The 19,203-nt window shown below is 39.0% G+C and overlaps 2 protein-coding genes across 3 annotated transcripts; both read left to right on the top strand.

Moving 5' to 3' along the window:
* Positions 1-145: 145 nt before the first annotated feature.
* On the top strand, positions 146-9,704 carry LOC111862771 (opsin, ultraviolet-sensitive). Of its 2 annotated transcripts, XM_023848434.2 has the most exons (9): positions 150-186; positions 1,083-1,172; positions 2,454-2,633; positions 3,385-3,600; positions 3,849-3,979; positions 4,749-4,921; positions 6,265-6,425; positions 7,739-7,840; positions 8,289-9,704. In XM_023848434.2, the coding sequence occupies exons 2-9, from the start codon at positions 1,117-1,119 to the stop codon at positions 8,404-8,406; spliced, it is 1,137 nt and encodes a 378-aa protein (XP_023704202.1). In that variant the 5' UTR covers positions 150-186; positions 1,083-1,116; the 3' UTR covers positions 8,407-9,704. The 2 variants fall into 2 exon arrangements, with proteins under 2 accessions (XP_023704203.1, XP_023704202.1); XM_023848435.2 differs by lacking the exon at positions 1,083-1,172 and having other exon boundaries at positions 146-186.
* Positions 9,705-11,028: 1,324 nt separating this feature from the next.
* Positions 11,029-14,903, top strand: LOC111862773 (EKC/KEOPS complex subunit TP53RK). The gene is made up of 2 exons (XM_023848437.1): positions 11,029-11,248; positions 14,051-14,903. The coding sequence occupies exons 1-2, from the start codon at positions 11,029-11,031 to the stop codon at positions 14,557-14,559; spliced, it is 729 nt and encodes a 242-aa protein (XP_023704205.1). The 3' UTR covers positions 14,560-14,903.
* The last annotated feature ends 4,300 nt before the right edge of the window (positions 14,904-19,203 follow it).

Below are 19,203 nucleotides of genomic sequence, written 5' to 3'. Positions count from 1 at the left end.
CTGGAGAAAACTGCATAATGAGGAGCTTCATAACTTGTGCTCTTCACCAAATATAATTAGAATGATCAAGTCAAGGAGGATGAGATGGGCAGACATGAAGCACAAATGGGGGAAGAGGACTGCATATAGGATTCTGGTGGGAAAGCCAGAAGAAAGAGCCCACTAGGAAGACCAAGACATAGTTGGGTAAGTACTATTAAAATTAATTTTAGAGAGATAGGATAGGGTGGTATGGACTGGATCGATCTGGCTCAGGACAGGGACCAGTGGAGGGCTCTTGTGAACACAGTAATGAACCTTTGGGTTCAATAACATGTTGGTTAGTTCTTGAGTAACTGCATAACTGGCGGCTTCTCAAGAAGGGTTCAGCTCCATGAAGTTAGTTAGTCAGTAACTAAGACTACATAGCATCAGATGATTGGATGGTAGTAAATAACGAGTTGGAGGGATGTGGAAGGAAAGAATCATGACATAATTGAAGGTACTGTCCAAACATTTGCCTAATGGGACTGAGTAAAGCCATGAAAAGCCTCAGAATAGTCAGGGCCCTGGCTGAGATCCAAACCATGTACTTCCTGAATACAAGTCAGAAGCATTACCATTTGTACCAATATCCTCACTGTGATTAATGTCTTCAGTGTACTCTAAAGATAAAGGTCGCAGCTTCTTTCAGAACACTGTTACATATTTACTCGACTTCATGATGTCACTAACCTTCAGATGAACAATAAGCAAAAAGATACTTAGAAATTAACATTATAGTTTGCCTCCAACAACAAGTTCACAAGTTTACACTTTTGATTTTGTTTTTAAAAATAAATTTATATGGTTGGCAGTGCTGACATGGCAGGTAGCTTGGTGGTAGAGTTGCAAGTTGTTTGGTACACCCATTACTGTGTAATTGCAAATACAAATAAATAAAGTGCATTCTTCTGATTAGCCCCTGTGTTGTACCACAACACTGACATGGCTTCATCTGTAGGAATGGGACTAATCCCACTGTTGGATGGGATTGATTACTGATATCTGCTGACACAGAGTCTAATTGGATTAGACTCACATATATGTATATATAATTGTAGTGATTCCTGGCCCAGCCCCTCACTGCCCTTCAGGATGGAGCTCCAAGACAATTATGATTCAAACTACTCCATCTGGCAACCTCAGGCCAGGTGAGAATTCAATCACACAAGGAATTAAAAGAAAGTTTTGCAGTATATATCTGTCTACATATGTATTCCAAGTAAATGGGATTTAAGGTTTTCACAGTGGTGACTCTTCTGTGTTCTGGTTTGTGACACTGTGCATTACTGTAGGTGGATATTAGTGTTTCAGAGCAACATATCCCTCCTGTAATGGTTCTGAGAAGAACCATTTTCCTCATATTTTCTGTTAACAGTTCCTATTGGCCTCGACAGGGTTTTATCTACTCTTTCCAATGTGGGTTGGTACTTTCTTTGCAACTGTATATGTAATCTAATACATCTTTCTTGCTTAGAGTAAACAGGCTGGTTTAGAGGGAGAAGTCTAGATTTTATTCAGTAGGTGTGAAGTGTCTTGACACTAAACGAGTCATTAAAAAGTAAAGTAAAGCTATCCCTCTAACAAGCCGTGAAAGCCCATAGGGTTGTGAGACGTTGAGGGTACCACATTATCTAGACAATCGGCTCAAAGATGGCGGTAAGGTTGTCACCCTTACGCGCCGGCCGCGCTTCACTCCCCAGGAAAATTATTTAGTTAATTCCTTGTACTCATTTCTGTTAGAGGCTGAGTAAACCCCAGAACCTAGTGCAGCCAGAAGGATTAGGCCAATTGAAAAGTAATTAAATAACCTAAAAAATCTTTCTCAGTTTTACTTTACAGATTAGAAAGCATATCTCTCCAGAATCGTGGCCTCACCTGCAAGACTGTACGGTGTCAAAATCAGAACACCATAATCTATTTTCCACAGGATCTTAACCCCGCTGAAGCCTTAAGTTCATATAAATAATAGGTAAAAATTCAGTTCTTACCTCTCAAGGAACACTCCATCTCCGTTGCAAAGACAAATTTTTAATATGGTGTAAGGAAATTATTGCTGTTTATTGTGCTAATCATATAACACACATAAGCACACTGTGAAGGAAAAGGAATTTTCTAATTTTAAAGCAGATGGTGCATATAATTGAATGAATGAATGAATAAGGGGTAAGCCTAGACTGGCCCTTGAACTGTGACATTCAATGGTGCATTTAATTACTACTACTTGTCCAGAAAAGACTTCGCTTCATATTTCAGAATTGATCCCGTTTAATATGGGCCAATCTCTATTTTTTATTTTGTTGGGAGACAAGAGTTCATTGCAGCCTAACACTCAATGTGTTTTTACTGTCTGTTGTAGTATTTTGATGTGTGTCTTATGTTAAGTATAGAAATGCAGTTGCTTGAGGTCACTGCTTATTGTCATATTTCAGGGAGGCACCACGATTAATGGGGTGGAATGTGCCTGCTGATGAGTTGGTCCACATCCCGTCACACTGGCTGAAATTCTCTGAGGTGGATCCTATGATGCACTACTCGCTTGGACTCGTGTATTGTTTCTTCTGGGTTGCTGCTCTTACTGGCAATGGACTTGTCATTTGGATTTTCACTACGTGAGGGCAATATCATAAATAAATTACATTATCGTGTACATCAGTTTTCTTGATACCATTCATACAACAGCAGAATAAAAACTTCCGAGCTTTCATCTATAGATGGAAAGCATCATAAAATAACTTCTCATTTTACAAATGAGATTATTTCTTTGAGCTCAGTAATCAGAAATTAATAAAATTATAATTAACTTCCTATTAATTGAAAGGTATGGGCATGCCATAACTAAACTTGCTAGGTGCTCAGCCTTGGGTTCAGTCTCTGGTGATGTCATGGGGGATTTGTGGTACATGAATTGAAACTGGAGCAGGTTTTTCTCCAAATTTCTTGGGTTTTGCCCAACTAATCATCATTCCACCCTTATTCCATACTCATCTACCCCCCCCCCNCCCCCCCCACTGAGCAGGTAGCACATCGTCAGTTCCAAAGTCTTTTAAGTTTGGGGGTTTGTCTGTCCCCCCGCACTTCACTGGTTACAGTATAAGGAACTCAGATAAAATCTCCACTGATCCACTGTGATATTAATTATGTCACAGTTCCACTGAATATGCACACTATCAACAACTGAAGCTGAAGCGCTGCTTGACAACCAGTCCCATGACTACAACCACAGCTTTCTGTTAGGGACTTCCCTTGAGCATCACAGACAGCCTTAAAATTTTATATAGAAACACTACATGACAGTGAATGATGAAACAGTACATATTCTGGTATTTCTAGTTTCATTTTTGAACACCGTTTTCTCTACAGAACAAAGACACTTCGGACCCCCTCGAACATGTTTGTGGTAAATCTGGCAATACTGGACTTCCTGATGATGACCAAGGCACCCATCTTCATCTACAATTCGTTCAATAAGGGATTTTCTGCAGGACACTTGGCTTGCCAGATCTTTGCATTCATTGGATCCTGTTCAGGCATTGGTGCTGCGCTAACTAATGCCTGCATTGCTTATGACCGATATACGTAAGCTGATGTCTTTATAATCTCTGATGAAGTAAGGTTCTGACTGTGGGATGTGAGGTCATGTATTATGATAAAACATCACTTCTGTACCCTGAAGAAGGAGGCAGCAGTTTCCTCTAAAATGCTGGTAACAATCTACTATGCTACATGGCAATCACAGCCATTAGAACGTAAAATTCATTTGTGCTAAGATATTTGCAATAACTGTGATACTTAGATACTTAATCAGTTAAGTCCTGCTGTTTCAGGACGATCGCAAGACCATTTGATGGCAGAGTGACAAAGGGACGTGCACTTGTCATGCTGATATTTGTGTGGGCATATACTTTGCCTTGGGCCATTATGCCATTGTTGGAGGTCTGGGGACGGTTCGTACCAGGTGAGGTTCTTGAAGCTGTCACATTAAGCCTCAGCCACCGGGAAAGTGATAAGAGGTGGTATTATAGGTGTGTGTAGATACCTCTGTGTTTGAAACAACAGGCTGTATAATACTACATATAAAATATGATGGGAAATTGAAGTTACAGATTTTTTAGACAGCCAGTAAGTAGCAATATGGGCAGTTAGTGGTGCATACACTTACAATGTTATCAGTGAACTTGAACACAAATGTAGAAGTCTGGAACTAATCCAGATGATTGCCAGCCACTAACATGTAAAAAGTAACTAGATGTTGACTCTGTGGATTTAATATGCTATGGTAAAATTATTATAATTGTTGTTGTTAATCAATTGATTGATTGGTTGATTGTTTGATTGGGCTACTTTTACATCTGTGAAAAATCCCCAGATGAAAATTAAAATTCTTATCAGATAACAGAAATGATATACCCATGGTGAAGGTTCTGTACAACATCTGAGATTTTGAGTTTTTCAGTGAATCTTATACAGGTGTTTTGACCAGTGGCGATAAGTATCTCATGCTTGAAATATCTCTGAAGGTGCGTCACCATCAGATAGTAGTGTAGATGTTTTTGTCATCATGAAAAACTTAGTGTATTCTGCTTCCAACATACAGTGTGAATAAAAATCACTGTACCGGAGATCTTGTTGAACATTTCTCTTCCAGAAAGTTGCATACTGAAGATACAACTCACCCTCAAAGATGTTTTAGACAGAGTAGTGTCATTCACACTTTGCTGTTACAGAGGGCTTCCTAACGAGCTGCTCGTTCGATTACTTGACGACGACACCTGAGAACCAGTTCTTTGTGGTAACAATCTTCATCTTCTCATATGCCCTGCCAATGAGTCTCATCATCTATTTCTACTCACAGATCGTTAGTCATGTGGTTAACCATGAGAAGACGTTGCGAGAGCAGGTATGTTGCTCGGTTGATAATTTGACCTTCTTTACCCCCCCCCCTGAAATTTATAAAATTTCAACTGCAAATGAAAAAGCACACTTCCTAGATCTTAAGACAGACTGCACACTTAGGTGGTTAGATACTGCCCCTTACTGTTAGGCCTTTTCAGCCCCAAGTGACAAGAGCAGGTTTCTCTCTCAGTGTAGTCGGTTTCTCCATGACAATCATCATTCTGCCATTGCTCCATATCCATCTATCACCATCCTCTGAGGTGTGCAATAGCCCTAACCAGGTAGCACATTATCAGATTCTGAGGCTTTAAGTTCGGGTTTTCATCTTTGACTTGGCACTTTCCTGGTAACAGAGTGAGGAAGGTATATAGTTAGTTTTGTTCTCAAGGAAATGGGACGGAATGATGTGGAGTTAGTACACACAGTTCAGGATAGGGGCCAGTGATGAGCCTGGAAGGATGGCAAACAGCAGTACATGTTCCTCACCCAGGATGTGTCTACTTTCCTTGTTAGCAGCACGCTGTATAATGGCTAAAACTTCAGAAGAGGAATAACATTCAAATCAATAAACTAAATTTTACTCGTGTAATTAAAAATGTGATTTGGAATGAGATTCAAATCACATCCAAAAACTCTGCAGCAGTATTTGCACATTGCTGGAACAGTCATGGCCTCCGGACATATTGGTAAGAGTCATTGTCATAGTCATCATTTACAAGGACTGGTCCTTTTGGCCTGTTCCAGTCCCAGCGTTAGTTGAACTTACCTTCCATCTGTTCAATTGCCAGGCTCTTTCCCTTTTTCCTTCCAGGTGATAATCAACCAGCTTCTGAGGAATTTGTTCAGTTGATATTCTTAAGATGTATATTCTATAGGGTTCAGATGATGGTGCATAACACGTGGAATTACTGTGACTTTTCCATCATCTGGTATTCTAGAGAACAGAAAATATGATGTTTTGGAAACTGGATCTGTTTCCATCTCAGGTGAAAGGGTGGAGAAGACACCTACTCAGTTGGACCCCTTAGAAAGATTTAGATTATCTCTTCCTAATAGTTTGTTTTGTTTCCATATAGATTGAATGTATTTAGTTCCTGTCCAGTATCTTCATTGGAAAGAGTACAAAGTAAATTTCATAATGTTTGCATATTCTATCTTTTTTCTGCAATAGGAAACAGGAAACATAAAAGTTATATTTTTATAGAGACTTGACATTTGTAAGAAGGCTGTCTCCCCATTTTGAGGAATGACAACAGCATATGTCCATAACAGGTAGTAATTTATCTGTACTTTTCCTAATTCTGGATAAGTAGTGTAAATCCCATCCCCCCCCCCTTTTTATGGCAGGCTAAGAAGATGAATGTTGAGTCGCTGCGCAGCAATCAGCAGCAGAACCAGATGACAGATGAAATCCGCATCTCTAAAGCTGCCATTAGCATTTGCTTCCTGTTCGTTGCATCTTGGACACCATATGCTGTGATGGCCCTAATTGGAGCTTTTGGAAACCAGTATGTAATGATATAATACACAGCTGTTACAAAACTCTTTATTTCTTCTTTATGTACATTGAAATATTACAGCAAAAATCAAGTGGAACTTTACAATTCTTGCAGTATAATGATTTTATATTGTAGTAAATATCTGTAAACTTGCAAATTATTGATTTCTCTTAATTTTACTCAACTTACCCACTTTTACTCACATTGATTCCGATGGTAATGTCCTCGTTCTTGCATTTTTATGAACAGCACTGAATAATAACAGATGAAGCCTCAGAGATTCATTTACCAACCCATGCAGCAGTGTACACTTGAGAAGAGAACAGTCACAAAGCTACTCAACAAATTTTCCACATTTTTAGGGGCACAAAATTTCATTATCATTTTCACAGGAACATACCATTCATCTCTGCACTGAGCTAGATGAATGCAGTCCACATCCTGACATCCTGTTTCTTTAAGACCCATTTGAATATTATCCTCTTAACTATGACTCGGTCTCCTAAGTTGTTCCTGTCTTTCACGTTTTCTGACCAAAATTCTGTATGTATTCCTCATCTCGTCCATGCATGCTACATGTCTCATCCATGTCATCCTCTTTAATTTGATCAGTTAATAGTATTCCGTGAAAACAGTTTAAATTATTCATCTTCTAGTTAACTATTTTTTAGAAACACATGGAACAAAAACAAATGTTATTTCATCATAGAGATTTTCAAAGAGAAATTGTTTCATTGACTTAACTTTTCTTACGTGAATTTCTTTTGTGATTATTATGTTTTCAGTATCCAGACTACATAATGTTGAATTGCTTGAAGGAAGTGTTTGTGGCTAAATCAAGGCACTACCTAGCAGTTGTCTTGAGGGACTGTGGAATACCAAAAAGAGCCTTATTCAGGAGAGCCAGTATAATTTATACTCTCCAACCTGGGGCTGCATGACAGACCATAGAGGCATCTTCATTCTTAGGACTGTGCCCCTGAGAATATGCACGTCTTACAGAAGAAAACTTTTTCTTACTAACTCCTTGACTCTTTGGTCCTCTAAGAACCTTGGTCTCCTTCACAGTAGATGCCCATTCTTCTTTGTTATTTGCCTTTTACCTTCATATCTTCAGTTTCAGCTCTCATAAATCATTCTCTGCAACTTTCAGACATCTCAATCTGGGTCTTCCCACTTCTCTTCTGCTTTCTGGCTTACTTCCAGAAATCTTACAAGAGATCATTTTACTGAAAGAAATTTGTTCTCCCCACTTAAGTTTTCTGTGATTGGATGTCCAGAAGCTGTTTATATGCAATCTCTGTTTTATACGTATGTTCCAGGGATCTTCTTACGCCTAGCGTCAGTATGATCCCAGCATTAAGTTGCAAATTTGTTGCCTGCCTAGACCCGTATGTATATGCTATCAGTCACCCTAGATACAGGTAAGCCAACTTAATTATTTTAATTATTCTTAATAACCCTAAAATGTTTTAATAATTTTTAAGGTTAATGTCATTAGTTGCCATCATTGAAGATCTTAACCATGACTGCCAATTCCACTGCCTGATGTGCTGGAAGTTTACCACATAGCAGTACTGATCCTGTCAAGGGATGGGCTGCTCTTCTATTGATATCTCCATTGATTATCTCCTCTCAATTTATTTCACTTCCCAAATAAATAAATAAATAAATGTGTCTACCTGTTTCCACACTGTCATTAGCTTCTATTATGACATTTTTGTCTATGTTCCTTGAAATCTCACAGTCCCTATTTTACATATTTGTTTTCAGTCCATATCCCTTTATGATGAGGTTCCACTGGTTTAGTTTCTTGCTGAATACTCGTGTCTTCCTGTATCTAACAAGTCTCCAGCTAAATTTGCTTGACAGGTTGGAGCTACAGAAGAGACTCCCATGGCTCAATATCGATGAGACCAAGCCACAGGGTGAGACCAGCTCTGTTACCACAACCAACACCAATAGCAGCACCACTGAAACTCCAAACTAAGCTTCTTTCAACCACCAGGGCTTATAGCTCAGCAAGAGAAACGTCCAGCTACAGATCATTATAATCAACTGGTATTAAGGCCACTGAAATTTCAACAAGATAATTTGACATTGCCCATCTTTACCTGTGGTTTCTGTATACAACCCTTCCATTGATTCATTCTTACACATCCTTAGCCTTGAGGGGCACTGAAAGAGCAGTATCACTGAACATGCAAGCTAGAAAGAAGAAATGTTCTGCAAAGGCAGCTTGATAGAAGAAATGATGTTATTATGTAGGGTAAAATGTTCCGGAAGGACAGCATACTAGAATATGCATGTTGCTTGTTATGGAGGTATTCAGCAAAGACTGACCAAAGAACAGGTACCTCTGCTTGTCATTTATTGATTCCATTTTTCATCTCTATCTTACTGCTAACAACAGTGACTGCTATGTAACAACAGAAGAACAAGCCTTTGTCTTACATATGTAAGAATTACTTTTACATAAAAATAAATTATAAATCCTGGACTTTAGGAAAGGTACAAAGGAATTGTAATTCAATACTTTATGATGGTTAGAGCTTTCCTAATTATTTCAAAATATTCTCTGTGTTTGCTGGCTTCTATGAACCAGGAAATTGCAGAAGATTGATTAAATGGAAGGAAACCCCCATTTAAGGTTTCTTCTGGGGCCATCAAACTAAGAAAAATCTTAAATGGAAGAAATAAAAATGAGATTATTGACTTGGAATCACTGTAATCAAGTTATAAATAAGAGAAACCTGTAAGTCAAGGAACATTAAATACAGGTTCCACTGTACATAATTGTGAGTCTGGTTTTGTGTTATTTGATCTGTTTCAGCCAGGGGTGGAAATTACTTTTTAAGACTAGATGGGTATTCTAGTTCAGAACTAGGTAGATTATCCAGTTAGAAACTATGTAGATGTTGTAATTTAGAACTAGATAGACACTCCAGATTAACTGCAAAGTCTGGAGGAATAACCAACATATATTAAAAGAAAATCATTACATTGTATATTCTTGAATATCTTCCTGTATGTACCTATTGAGAATGATGCTTATGATATCTTAAGGCACCAGAAATGGCTTTGTCAAAATGAATTGCTCTAGAACTAACTAAATGATGTCTACCCCCATTTCCAGTCCTGACTTTTTCTATCTACAAGTTACTCTGCAGAGGTAATATCCAAAATGCACCATGATTATTTTAGAATATGATCATAATGAAGGGGGGCCCGTGGTAGCATGGTTGAGGCACCATGCTACAAGCTGAAAGGACGCGAGTTCGATTCCCAATCAGGTCGCTGGATTTTTAATTGACCTAATCCTTCCAGCCAAACTATGGCCCTGGGCTTGACTCAGCCTCTAATGGAAATGAGTACTAGGAATGTTCCTGGGGGTAAATGGCGGCTGGCGTATAAGGCTGACAACCTCACCACCATCTGTGAACCGATTGTCTATAAAATATGGGAGCTTCAATGTTTCATAATCTATGGGCCTACATGGCCTGTTACAGGAATAGTTTTCCCCTCTTATAATGGAGGGTTTTACTGAATACAGTAGCATATTTTGATAAACACTTCCTGAGTAGTCCCCCCCCCTCTCTCTCTGGAGATAGCCAAGTGGTACCAGAGCCTTTGTGGAATAAGGTAAAGTTATCTTTGTGCTTAATTAGGATGAATACTCATGCATATGGAGAAGTGGAGGTATTGTTCCAGGCTTTCTTAAACTTGACAATTGATGGAGGTGAATGGTCAGTTTCACACACCGTTCATTTTATCTTGGGCAAAAGCCCCTAGATAGGGGATAGGGGATAGGATACTAGATAGGAGACTGGGTCGGCCTCAGACCCAGTCTGGATTCTGTGGAGAAGAGAAATGCTTCTTTTTCCTGCTGAGAATTGAACTCTAGATCCTCGGTTGCCCAACCTGTAACCTAGTCGCTATACTGATTGAAGTCTCCTAGCTTCTTATGGATAAGATGATGAATAGGAATATTTTACACTTTCTCTGCTGGGACTCAAACCTATTGTTCATTCTGTGACCAGCGTCATTGTCTGAGGTACCTCATTACTTGTGTACAATAAACTAGAATAATTTCAGAACTGCACTTACCTATCAGTTGTGATACACCCCATATGTTAGGTTCTATAGTTGCTGCTGACCTGGGCATGGTCTGCTATAAAGAAACTAGTTATTTTTTAATTATAACCTTTATAGAATCAGACCTTGGATAAAAATATGAAGACAGTTTTGTCTACTGGAGGTTTTATTGTCACATGTATGGAATGAAAATTCGAAGATCAATATTTGATTTGAAATATGTATTTTTTGAATAAACTCCAAATTTTTAAGTATTACAAATTGCCTACACAGAAATCCATTCTATTTAATTTGTCATAGAAATTTATTACTATCGTAAGGCATTATGTCATATCTCATCAGAGTATCCTCGATGGGATTGAAAAGAACTACTAGTGTAATTTTCACAGTGTGTACACAGAACTGTGTAATGAAAGTTTTTATTTGAGTTTTGTATTTCAAACTTGCCAGGTTTCATTTATTGTTCTGGGGAAATTTCATGTTATGTATTTGGTTCTGCCGGTAATTACGTATAACCATGGCCGACGATTGTGTTAAGGTTGGAGGTTTAGGAAGTAATTTCAAATTAATTAAACAAGGTGCTGAAGCTAAATTGTATAAAGGAATTTATTTAGGACGGCCAACTATCGTAAAGGAGCGATTTAAGAAAAGTTATCGGCATGTTGATTTGGATAATCGTCTAACGAAAGAAAGAATGAAGTCTGAAGCGAGAGCTATATTGAAGTGCAAAGCTGCTGGTAACTATTTTCTCTTAAATTTTCCCACTTCAAAAAAGAAATATTTTATATAAACCAGTTTCTGGGAGCATTTTTGTTTTATATTGGCTTGTTTGATAACAAGATTTATTTCACGTAAATGTTGGAAATTTGGAAACCCAGTAGATGGGAAAATTGATAATATCCTTCAAAGAGACCATTATCATTGCCCGCTAAACTGTGCCTTAAAGATAGTGTTCGCAAGCACGTATCTACTCACAAATGTACCCAGTCTTTCAGTGTATTTATACGAGTTATCGCTATAAAATATTTAATGTCATAAATTGCAGAACATCCTGACACAATTAGATCACTTTTGGTGTGGTCTGTTTAAGTTTTTGTGTTATGGTAAGCTGAGATTGCTTTAATTATGTAGTTTGCATTTATATATTCAATGGACCCAACCGAATACATGTGTTCCCACCTTTTCATGTGGGGACTGGAAGAGATCCATGATGGGTTTCAGGTTCTGACAACCGTGAATATGAAGAGTGCTCTCCTCTGGAACGTAATTCCATATAGTCCAGTAGAAGTTCATTGTCGTTTCGGAGAAACATACTGTCTCCATCTTCAGGATCAAAGAGTAAGCTAAGCAGGTGTCGAGCATAACCAGAGGATGGAGGATGTTCTTCCAAATTGTTGGTGAACTTGTACCTGATTACATGGCATTATGTCCCAGAATGTGGTATGTTTGAAAGAGATCCAGTTTTTGTGACATGTCTTGCTTGAAATACTAGGTAATGGACAAAATCCAGGAACCAGAAATTCTACAGATTCTGTATGAAACAGTTTGCTTACATGCTTACAGTTACAAACACAGCACCAGTGAGAAGCTTTGGTGTTATCAAGGGAAATGTAACATTGTGAATCTGTGCCAATGGAAATTAAACACAGATTTGTATCACAAAATTTTATGGTACTTATGTACTATCAGGTGATACAAATAATTTTGAAGTATGCCACCATGTTGTCCTCCCTCTTGTTAGTGCTGAAAACCTTATGAATTTATGTATAAAAATACAAAGCCTAACTTAGAATTTGCCCACAGCAACAAGTCCACAAGATTAGGCTTTTGTCTTTGTTTTTAAAAATAAATATCTATTACCCTTCTAAGGGGAGCTTAGGTAGCGTAGTTGGTATAGCAACTGGCTGTGGGCTGGACGACAAAGAGGTCGGAGTTCAAGTCCTGGTAGGGTCAAGAATTTTCTCTTCTCCAAATCATCCAGACTGGCTCTGGAGTCCACCCAACCTCCTATCCATTGGGTACCAGGGGCTTTTTCCGGGGATAAAGTGCTCGGTGCGTGAAGCTGACCACTCACCTCCAACTAGTGCTGAGGGCAAGAAAATGTGGATCTATACATCCACTCCCCTCTACGCCTTCATGACGTAGTGCTTAATTCGTTGGGCACAAGGACAACAGTACCTTACCTGACCTTACAACCCTTCTAAGGTCAGGCTTTGGATTTTGTTTTTACAAATAAACTTTTGTGGTATCAGTATTTTTCTTTGGGTCACCTGCTACTATATAAGTACTTCTGCTGTTGGCAGCACTGATTTGACAGATAACATGGTTGTAACTTTCAGAGTTAACTTGGGTCAGCCGCTAATTATAACCCTGCATACTATATTATTATAGAGTGATTTTATAATTATTAATTTGTAGTTCTTGCTAGTGTCATTGTATAGACAGAAGTACCATTACTTGTGTGTATAGTTTCTTGTTTTAATTTGGAGATATCTTGAAAACATAAAATCCAAAGATACTTACCTTGAATTGTAAAGTAACAGATTTCTGTGCAAGCCTCTATTTAGTGACACAAGACACAACTATAATGGATCTTAGAGAGATAGGATGGGATGGTATGGTATGGATTGGATTGATCTGGCTCAGGAACACAGTAATGAACCTTTGGGTTCCATAAAATGCTGGGAAATTCTTGAGTAGCTGCAGAATTGGCAGCTCCTCCAGAAGGGCTCAGCTCCATAAGTAAGTAGTTAGTTATTGGAGAGGGTGGGTTTCCCCCTGCACTTAGACCTGTATTGGTCCATTGTGCTTCCCTCTATGATTTCTACCAGTCTCTATATCCTACCGGTACTGGTGCTTACCATCAGTCCCGCCCAGCCAGCGAGACCGGCTCTACTAGCTGAGAGGTATCTATAATGCTTCCCCCATCTACCAGAGGTATTAGAGACTGCTGTTGGGCGGGAAATGTCCGTAATTTGACTCAGTGACCTCCTTTGGAGATATGAGGCTCTTTTACGTGCCGTAAAGCTACGACACGGGACCCACGGCTTAAAGTCCCTCCCGGAGGACTTGTTCCCTGAATTTTTAGGCCCTTAAAAATTTGACGACCTCCGCCAGGTATTTGAACCCGCATACGATGAGTCATGAGGTGGGAACGTTACCTCTAGACTACGGAGGCCGCTCCATAAGTAAGTAAGTAAGACACAACTGTAACCCTTCAAGCTTTCGCATTGTTGAGCGCACATGCTCTAGTCTTTTTCTTCGCTGTGATACGTGTATCTTGTAAGTGGATACTAACATTTTGGGAGAACATGCTGACTCCATCTTCAGGTTCAAAGTGAGTAGGATGCAGATGTGGTTCTGCAAGATGTAAGAAAGTTGGTCTCTGAGATCCCGAGGATGACAAGAGGAGGCAAAACCTGTTCCAGGATGGATTAGACAGTGTCAGGAGTCAGAAGACAGCAGTCTAAAAACACAAGTAATTTAATTAATCTTTTACTGAAGGAGCAGATGTTTTCTTCTTATTATTTTTTTTTCAGGAATCTGCACCCCTGCCTTATATTTGGTTGACTTTGAGCGGAGACGCATATACATGGAGGAAATACAGAACAGTGTAACAGTGAAAGACTATGTTGCACAGATGTCGGAAGAGGCAGTCAATGGAGATGCGGATACTGGTGATCTGTTAATGAAATTAAACCCAATTGCCCAGGAAATTGGCAGAGTACTGGGGAAATTACATGCAAACAACATCATTCATGGTGATTTAACAACATCAAACATGTTACTAGTAAACAATGGAAAAGATATTCCAACTGTTGTTTTAATTGACTTTGGTTTAAGTCATGTGGAATCAAGTATAGAAGATAAAGGCGTGGATCTTTATGTGTTGGAGCGAGCATTGATAAGCACTCACGCTAACGTAGACCAACTTTTCCAAGTTATTTTAAGCTCTTATGTGGAAGAAAATAAAAAGCAATGTAGAGAGATACTGAAAAAGTTGGACGAGGTACGTGCAAGGGGACGAAAGAGGACAATGGTTGGGTGATGAACACTTTAAATATTGATGCTCTGTACGTTGGTAACTTCCCTAGTAATTGCTACACTCTGGTATGTGCATCCTGACTCAAACCATTCCATTGAGGAAAGAGGTTTGTTATACCACAGACTTTGCAGCACAAATGATATGCAGTGGCCCACACTCGAGTTGCTGAACAAAGCATAGACTCTCCTTGCTGCATCAATAACAAGCATACGGAAGTCTCAAATATTTTTAGATTAAATTGAGAAAAAATCTATCTTGTTTCAGACTTGATCCAGTTCAATACAAAGAAGGTTCAGGGGCACCAAATTAACAACAGTCTTGCGGTAGTATAGTTGGTTGAGGCACTATGCTACAAGGTGGAAGGTCGCGGGTTCGAGTCCCAATGAGGTGGATTTTTTCAATTTACCTAATCCTTCCTGTCGCACTATGGTCCTGGGTTCAACTCAGCCTTTAACAGAAATGAGTACAAGGAATCTTTATGATTGAAAATGAACATAAATAAGGAACATTCAGTGGGAGGTTCTATATCTGAAAGGGGCATAACAAGTTTAATTCTCTTGAGGCCACATGCACCAACATGTGTGCTGTCCATCTGGCCAGATGTCGCATTTCTTCAGTAACAATAGTCGTATCCATGAGTTAAAATATGGCTGCTAGCTCTGAAGAATTTGTAAGACTTGACGCTGGTATACCTGTAAAGTGGAGGCTATTGCCAACATAACATTCATATGGTTCCCATTTTCACAGATAAGACCCTGATAATCAGGTCATGAATATATTAACTGTTCCACATGATATACAGAAAATGGCATTAATATTAAGGTTCAGTTAAAGGTTTTGTTTGTAAGCTTGTTTGGTTTATGGTGTAACTTATTTTTACTCGTAATAAAGTTTTGTTTTAATCATAATGATTAATCAGAAGCATTATTATGTACTCTAGTTTACGTTGCTCACCATTAATGTAATATCTGGCATTTCTTACCTCTTACCAGACCATAAAAGTCACTCTGCAAATATTTCTCTATAAGATGGCAAATCGGTATTTGATTGCTCAGGTTTTGTAACAAGTGGAATGCATGCTGTTGAAAATTTAATAAGAAAATTTTATATTTTCCATCTCTAGCCACAGTTTCCACGGGTAAGCCTGCCACAAATGGACTGTTACACATTGTAGTCCTTGGAGGGGAGGACACTTTGAAATCATGATTTTATTGCATATGTGTGCTGTGAACATGGAAGGTTTCGGAAAGACAGCTTGATAGATTAAGCATAATAATAAGTCAGGTCTGTATTTAAGGGGGAGCAATTGGAATGATAACCCTACGTCTTCCAAAAAAAAGTAGTTCAAAAATAATGAAAAGTGAGTTTGTACTTTTAGGTATAAGAAATAAGAAAAAGAACTATGATAACCTAAATTTGTTATTGCTGACGGGGGTCGCCACAAATGTAAATCCAGCACGCATAATTTTGAGCAGGGGTTCCTGGATGTGTTTGGATGACAGGCCACTTACACAGCATGCATTTTCTTTGGTTGATCATCTGAATATTAAGTGAAATATTTTAAAAAGTATTAATGAAATGAGAGTGAAATTTAGTCCAATTATTTACTTATGACTTTTAAAATGAAAACAATGTAAAGATTTTGCCCCACAAATTTATATGTAAATAGAGGGACCTAGCCTTGATGATGGAGGCAGACTAATTTAAACAGTGCTACACCAACTAAAACGGCTGTTTATCTTTATAATCTTATGTTCCTGTTGTAACTAACTGAAAAGGGCCGTGCTGTATCTCAAGCTGGTTAGTCGCTGACTTCCCACCGCAGCAGCCCACGTTCAATCCCGGGTCTAATCAAGTGAGATTTGTGATGGACAAAGTGGTACTGGGGCAGGTTTTCTCCAAGTACTTCGGTTTCCTCTGCCAATCTTCATTCCACCAATTGCTCCACAATCACCCTCACCTGTCATCTGGGGCTGGTACAATAGGCCAGAAGTGGCCGCAGTACAAGGGACTTAGTCCCACCCCACTAGCAATAAAAAAATATTTTTGCATCTGGTTTTAATGGAAGTTACAGAAGTTCATAATTTTATATTCGTGAATGATTTGGCATGTGAATACGATATAAAGCATACAAGGTAAATATTATATGGTCAAAAATAAATCTTGGGGGCAGCAATATCTCATTTGACTGCTAAGTATGTCCCACCTTTAACACAGTGCATATGTCGTGGTAAATTTCTATTTGTGCAATTGGTGCTCCCGCTCAGCTACTTTCCACTACTGTCGACAGATGGCATACGACTACTCAAAAGAAAGTCCAGTGGTGGGTAGGAACTATATTTATTATCCTGGGGGATCTGTGTATTCTGATAGAAGTTTGCTGACGTTTCGGAAGAAAGTACTTCAGAGTTCTCTGCCTGCTTGGCTTATTCTTCGGCCCTGAAGTTGAAAGCAATACGTTTCTCCGAAACTTTGGTAAACTTCTACCAGACCCTCTGACGTGACTTTCCTGGTGAGAATATTCTTCTTACTAATATGAGTCGAACGTAAACTGGAAAACACGATTTTATAAATTTCTAGAGAGAAAAAACTCTTACATATATGAGATTGTTTTATGAATCGGGATAGCTAGGGCACTTGCATGATAAGCTACGGGTTGGGTGACCTGGCTTTGATTCCAGGAAAGGGAATACTGCGCTGTACTGAGCTTCTGTCCCGCTCTCTGTATCTTTCTGTTTTGGAAATTATTGCACTTTCTTTTTTCTGTTTCGTCGAAGTCGTCGTGATTTCGACTGCGAACAATTTCCTATACTCTCTAGCTGGATATAACCCTTGCATAAAACAAATAATTCATAGACGATTCGACATTGTTAAAATAACAGCTCGTTCTGCGCCTGCGCAGTCGGCGAATGTGGCTTCCCTAAATCTGGAACCTAATATTTGCATCTTCTGGATCCATCCTGTTATAATATCAGATTTTCCTTGTCTGGCTTTGAATAATTTATGTGCATAGAATTGTATAATACCCGTACTTGTTTCTGTATAGATGTTTCTCAAGAATTCCGCTAATTCTGTTCAGCTGTCTTAAATATCGAGATGCTGTTCCTGTCCTTAGTTCTCCGCCGGTCCTACTTTATACGAACTTGTGTAGCCTATCCAGATTACGTAGTGACGCAAAGTTAACGACTGAGACCTCGGAGACCTAGACGATTTCTCCACACATTTGCCCCACGGGCATGGCTACACACGACCAAAGAAACAGACATCCTCAAGGAAGGCAGAATTACTAGTCGCATCGTAAATTGCCCATGTGCGTAAGCATTACGCCATGAAGATGTGTTCCTAGCCTCGGCACGAGATGGAGATAAGTAACCATCTACATGGTGTGGACACTTTACCACGAGAGATAGTTCCTGGTTCCTACTGGATAGTTGCTAACATTGCGGGGAGCTATAGACCTACCTTCACTTCCCCATACGTCTTCATGTAACGGTACTTAATAAAACACTGGAATATGGTGTCTTTCTTTATGGAAAGGGAAGCAAAGAAATATTTGTTTTGGACTGTGTGATATCTTTACCGTAATTTACTATATAAATGATGCTCAGAGCCAAGCAAAGAACGTAGCTGAAAAATATGTGTAGACCCTGTTCCATTATTTCAAGTCTTGTATATTATTAGTAGTATTTTTTATTGCTAGTGGGGTGCGACTAAGTTCCTTGTACTGCGGCCACTTCTGGCCCATTGTACCAGCCCCAGACGATAGGTGAGGGTGATTGTGGAGCAATTGGTGGAATGAAGATTGGCACGGGAAACCGAAGTACTCGGAAAAAAGCCTGCCGGAGCGCCACTTTGTCCACCATAAATCCCAACTGACCAGAGCCGGAATCGAACCCGGGCCGTCGCGGTGAATAGCCAGCGACTAACCGCTTGAGCTATGGCGCGGCCTTATTAGTAGTAAATAAATATGAAAAATCAGGCTCAACTGATTTACATGTAACTAATAGTTGAGGGGTGCGGGGTAAGCCACGGCACTGCCGTTCGCGTTTGTCTCTTCATTTGTTTCAAGCTACCTGATTTATAGTGACATCTTTCGGTAGAAGTATGACTCATTAACCTGTTCTGCCGCTTAAACTCGAGTAGGCATGCATGGTTCGTTTGAATTCGTTTGTGTCAATTTCTTGTTTAGAATGAAAGCATGCTTGCCTGCCGAAAAGAGGTTGTACAGTAAGTCGCTTAGAGCATCCGTTAGTGTTTATAATTTTACATTTATCTAGTGATTGAGTACTAACCAAGATTTTCGTAAACTTAGCACAGACTAGATTCCTGTTGTCAGTTTATAGAGGTTAACATGGTCAAACTTTTGTCTCCACCATGCCTTCAGTTTATTTTTTTTATTTTTATGATAACATATGTTTAGTTTATATAATTTAGTATATAATGTAACAACGAAAAACATTTGTAGGCTTAAATTTCACGGCAGTTTAATCAAATGTTTTCGATATACCCAAGCGTTAGCAATAAAATTGGTGTGAAGCGATATCAGCATAATATACAAACCGTGCAGTGAACATTACCCATGAAAAGAGTTTTACCAAAATATTATTTAATACAGACAATCATTAGGCTGGATCTTAGGGACGTAGG

This window comes from Cryptotermes secundus, unplaced genomic scaffold (genome assembly GCF_002891405.2).
Source record: "Cryptotermes secundus unplaced genomic scaffold, Csec_1.0 scaffold409, whole genome shotgun sequence".
In the NCBI taxonomy this organism is placed as follows: Eukaryota; Metazoa; Arthropoda; class Insecta; order Blattodea; family Kalotermitidae; genus Cryptotermes; species Cryptotermes secundus.
Note: the sequence above shows the minus strand (reverse complement) of the source record. Positions and strands in the feature narration are given on the sequence as shown.

Coding starts and splice junctions, on each gene's coding strand:
- LOC111862773 (XM_023848437.1), top strand. CDS start 11,029: ATGGCCGACGATTGTGTTAAGGTTGGAGGTTTAGGAAGTAATTTCAAA. Junction 11,249..14,050: donor ATTGAAGTGCAAAGCTGCTG/GTAACTATTTTC, acceptor TTTTTTTTTCAG/GAATCTGCACCCCTGCCTTA.
- LOC111862771 (XM_023848434.2), top strand. CDS start 1,117: ATGGAGCTCCAAGACAATTATGATTCAAACTACTCCATCTGGCAACCT. Junction 1,173..2,453: donor ATCTGGCAACCTCAGGCCAG/GTGAGAATTCAA, acceptor GTCATATTTCAG/GGAGGCACCACGATTAATGG. Junction 2,634..3,384: donor GTCATTTGGATTTTCACTAC/GTGAGGGCAATA, acceptor TTTTCTCTACAG/AACAAAGACACTTCGGACCC.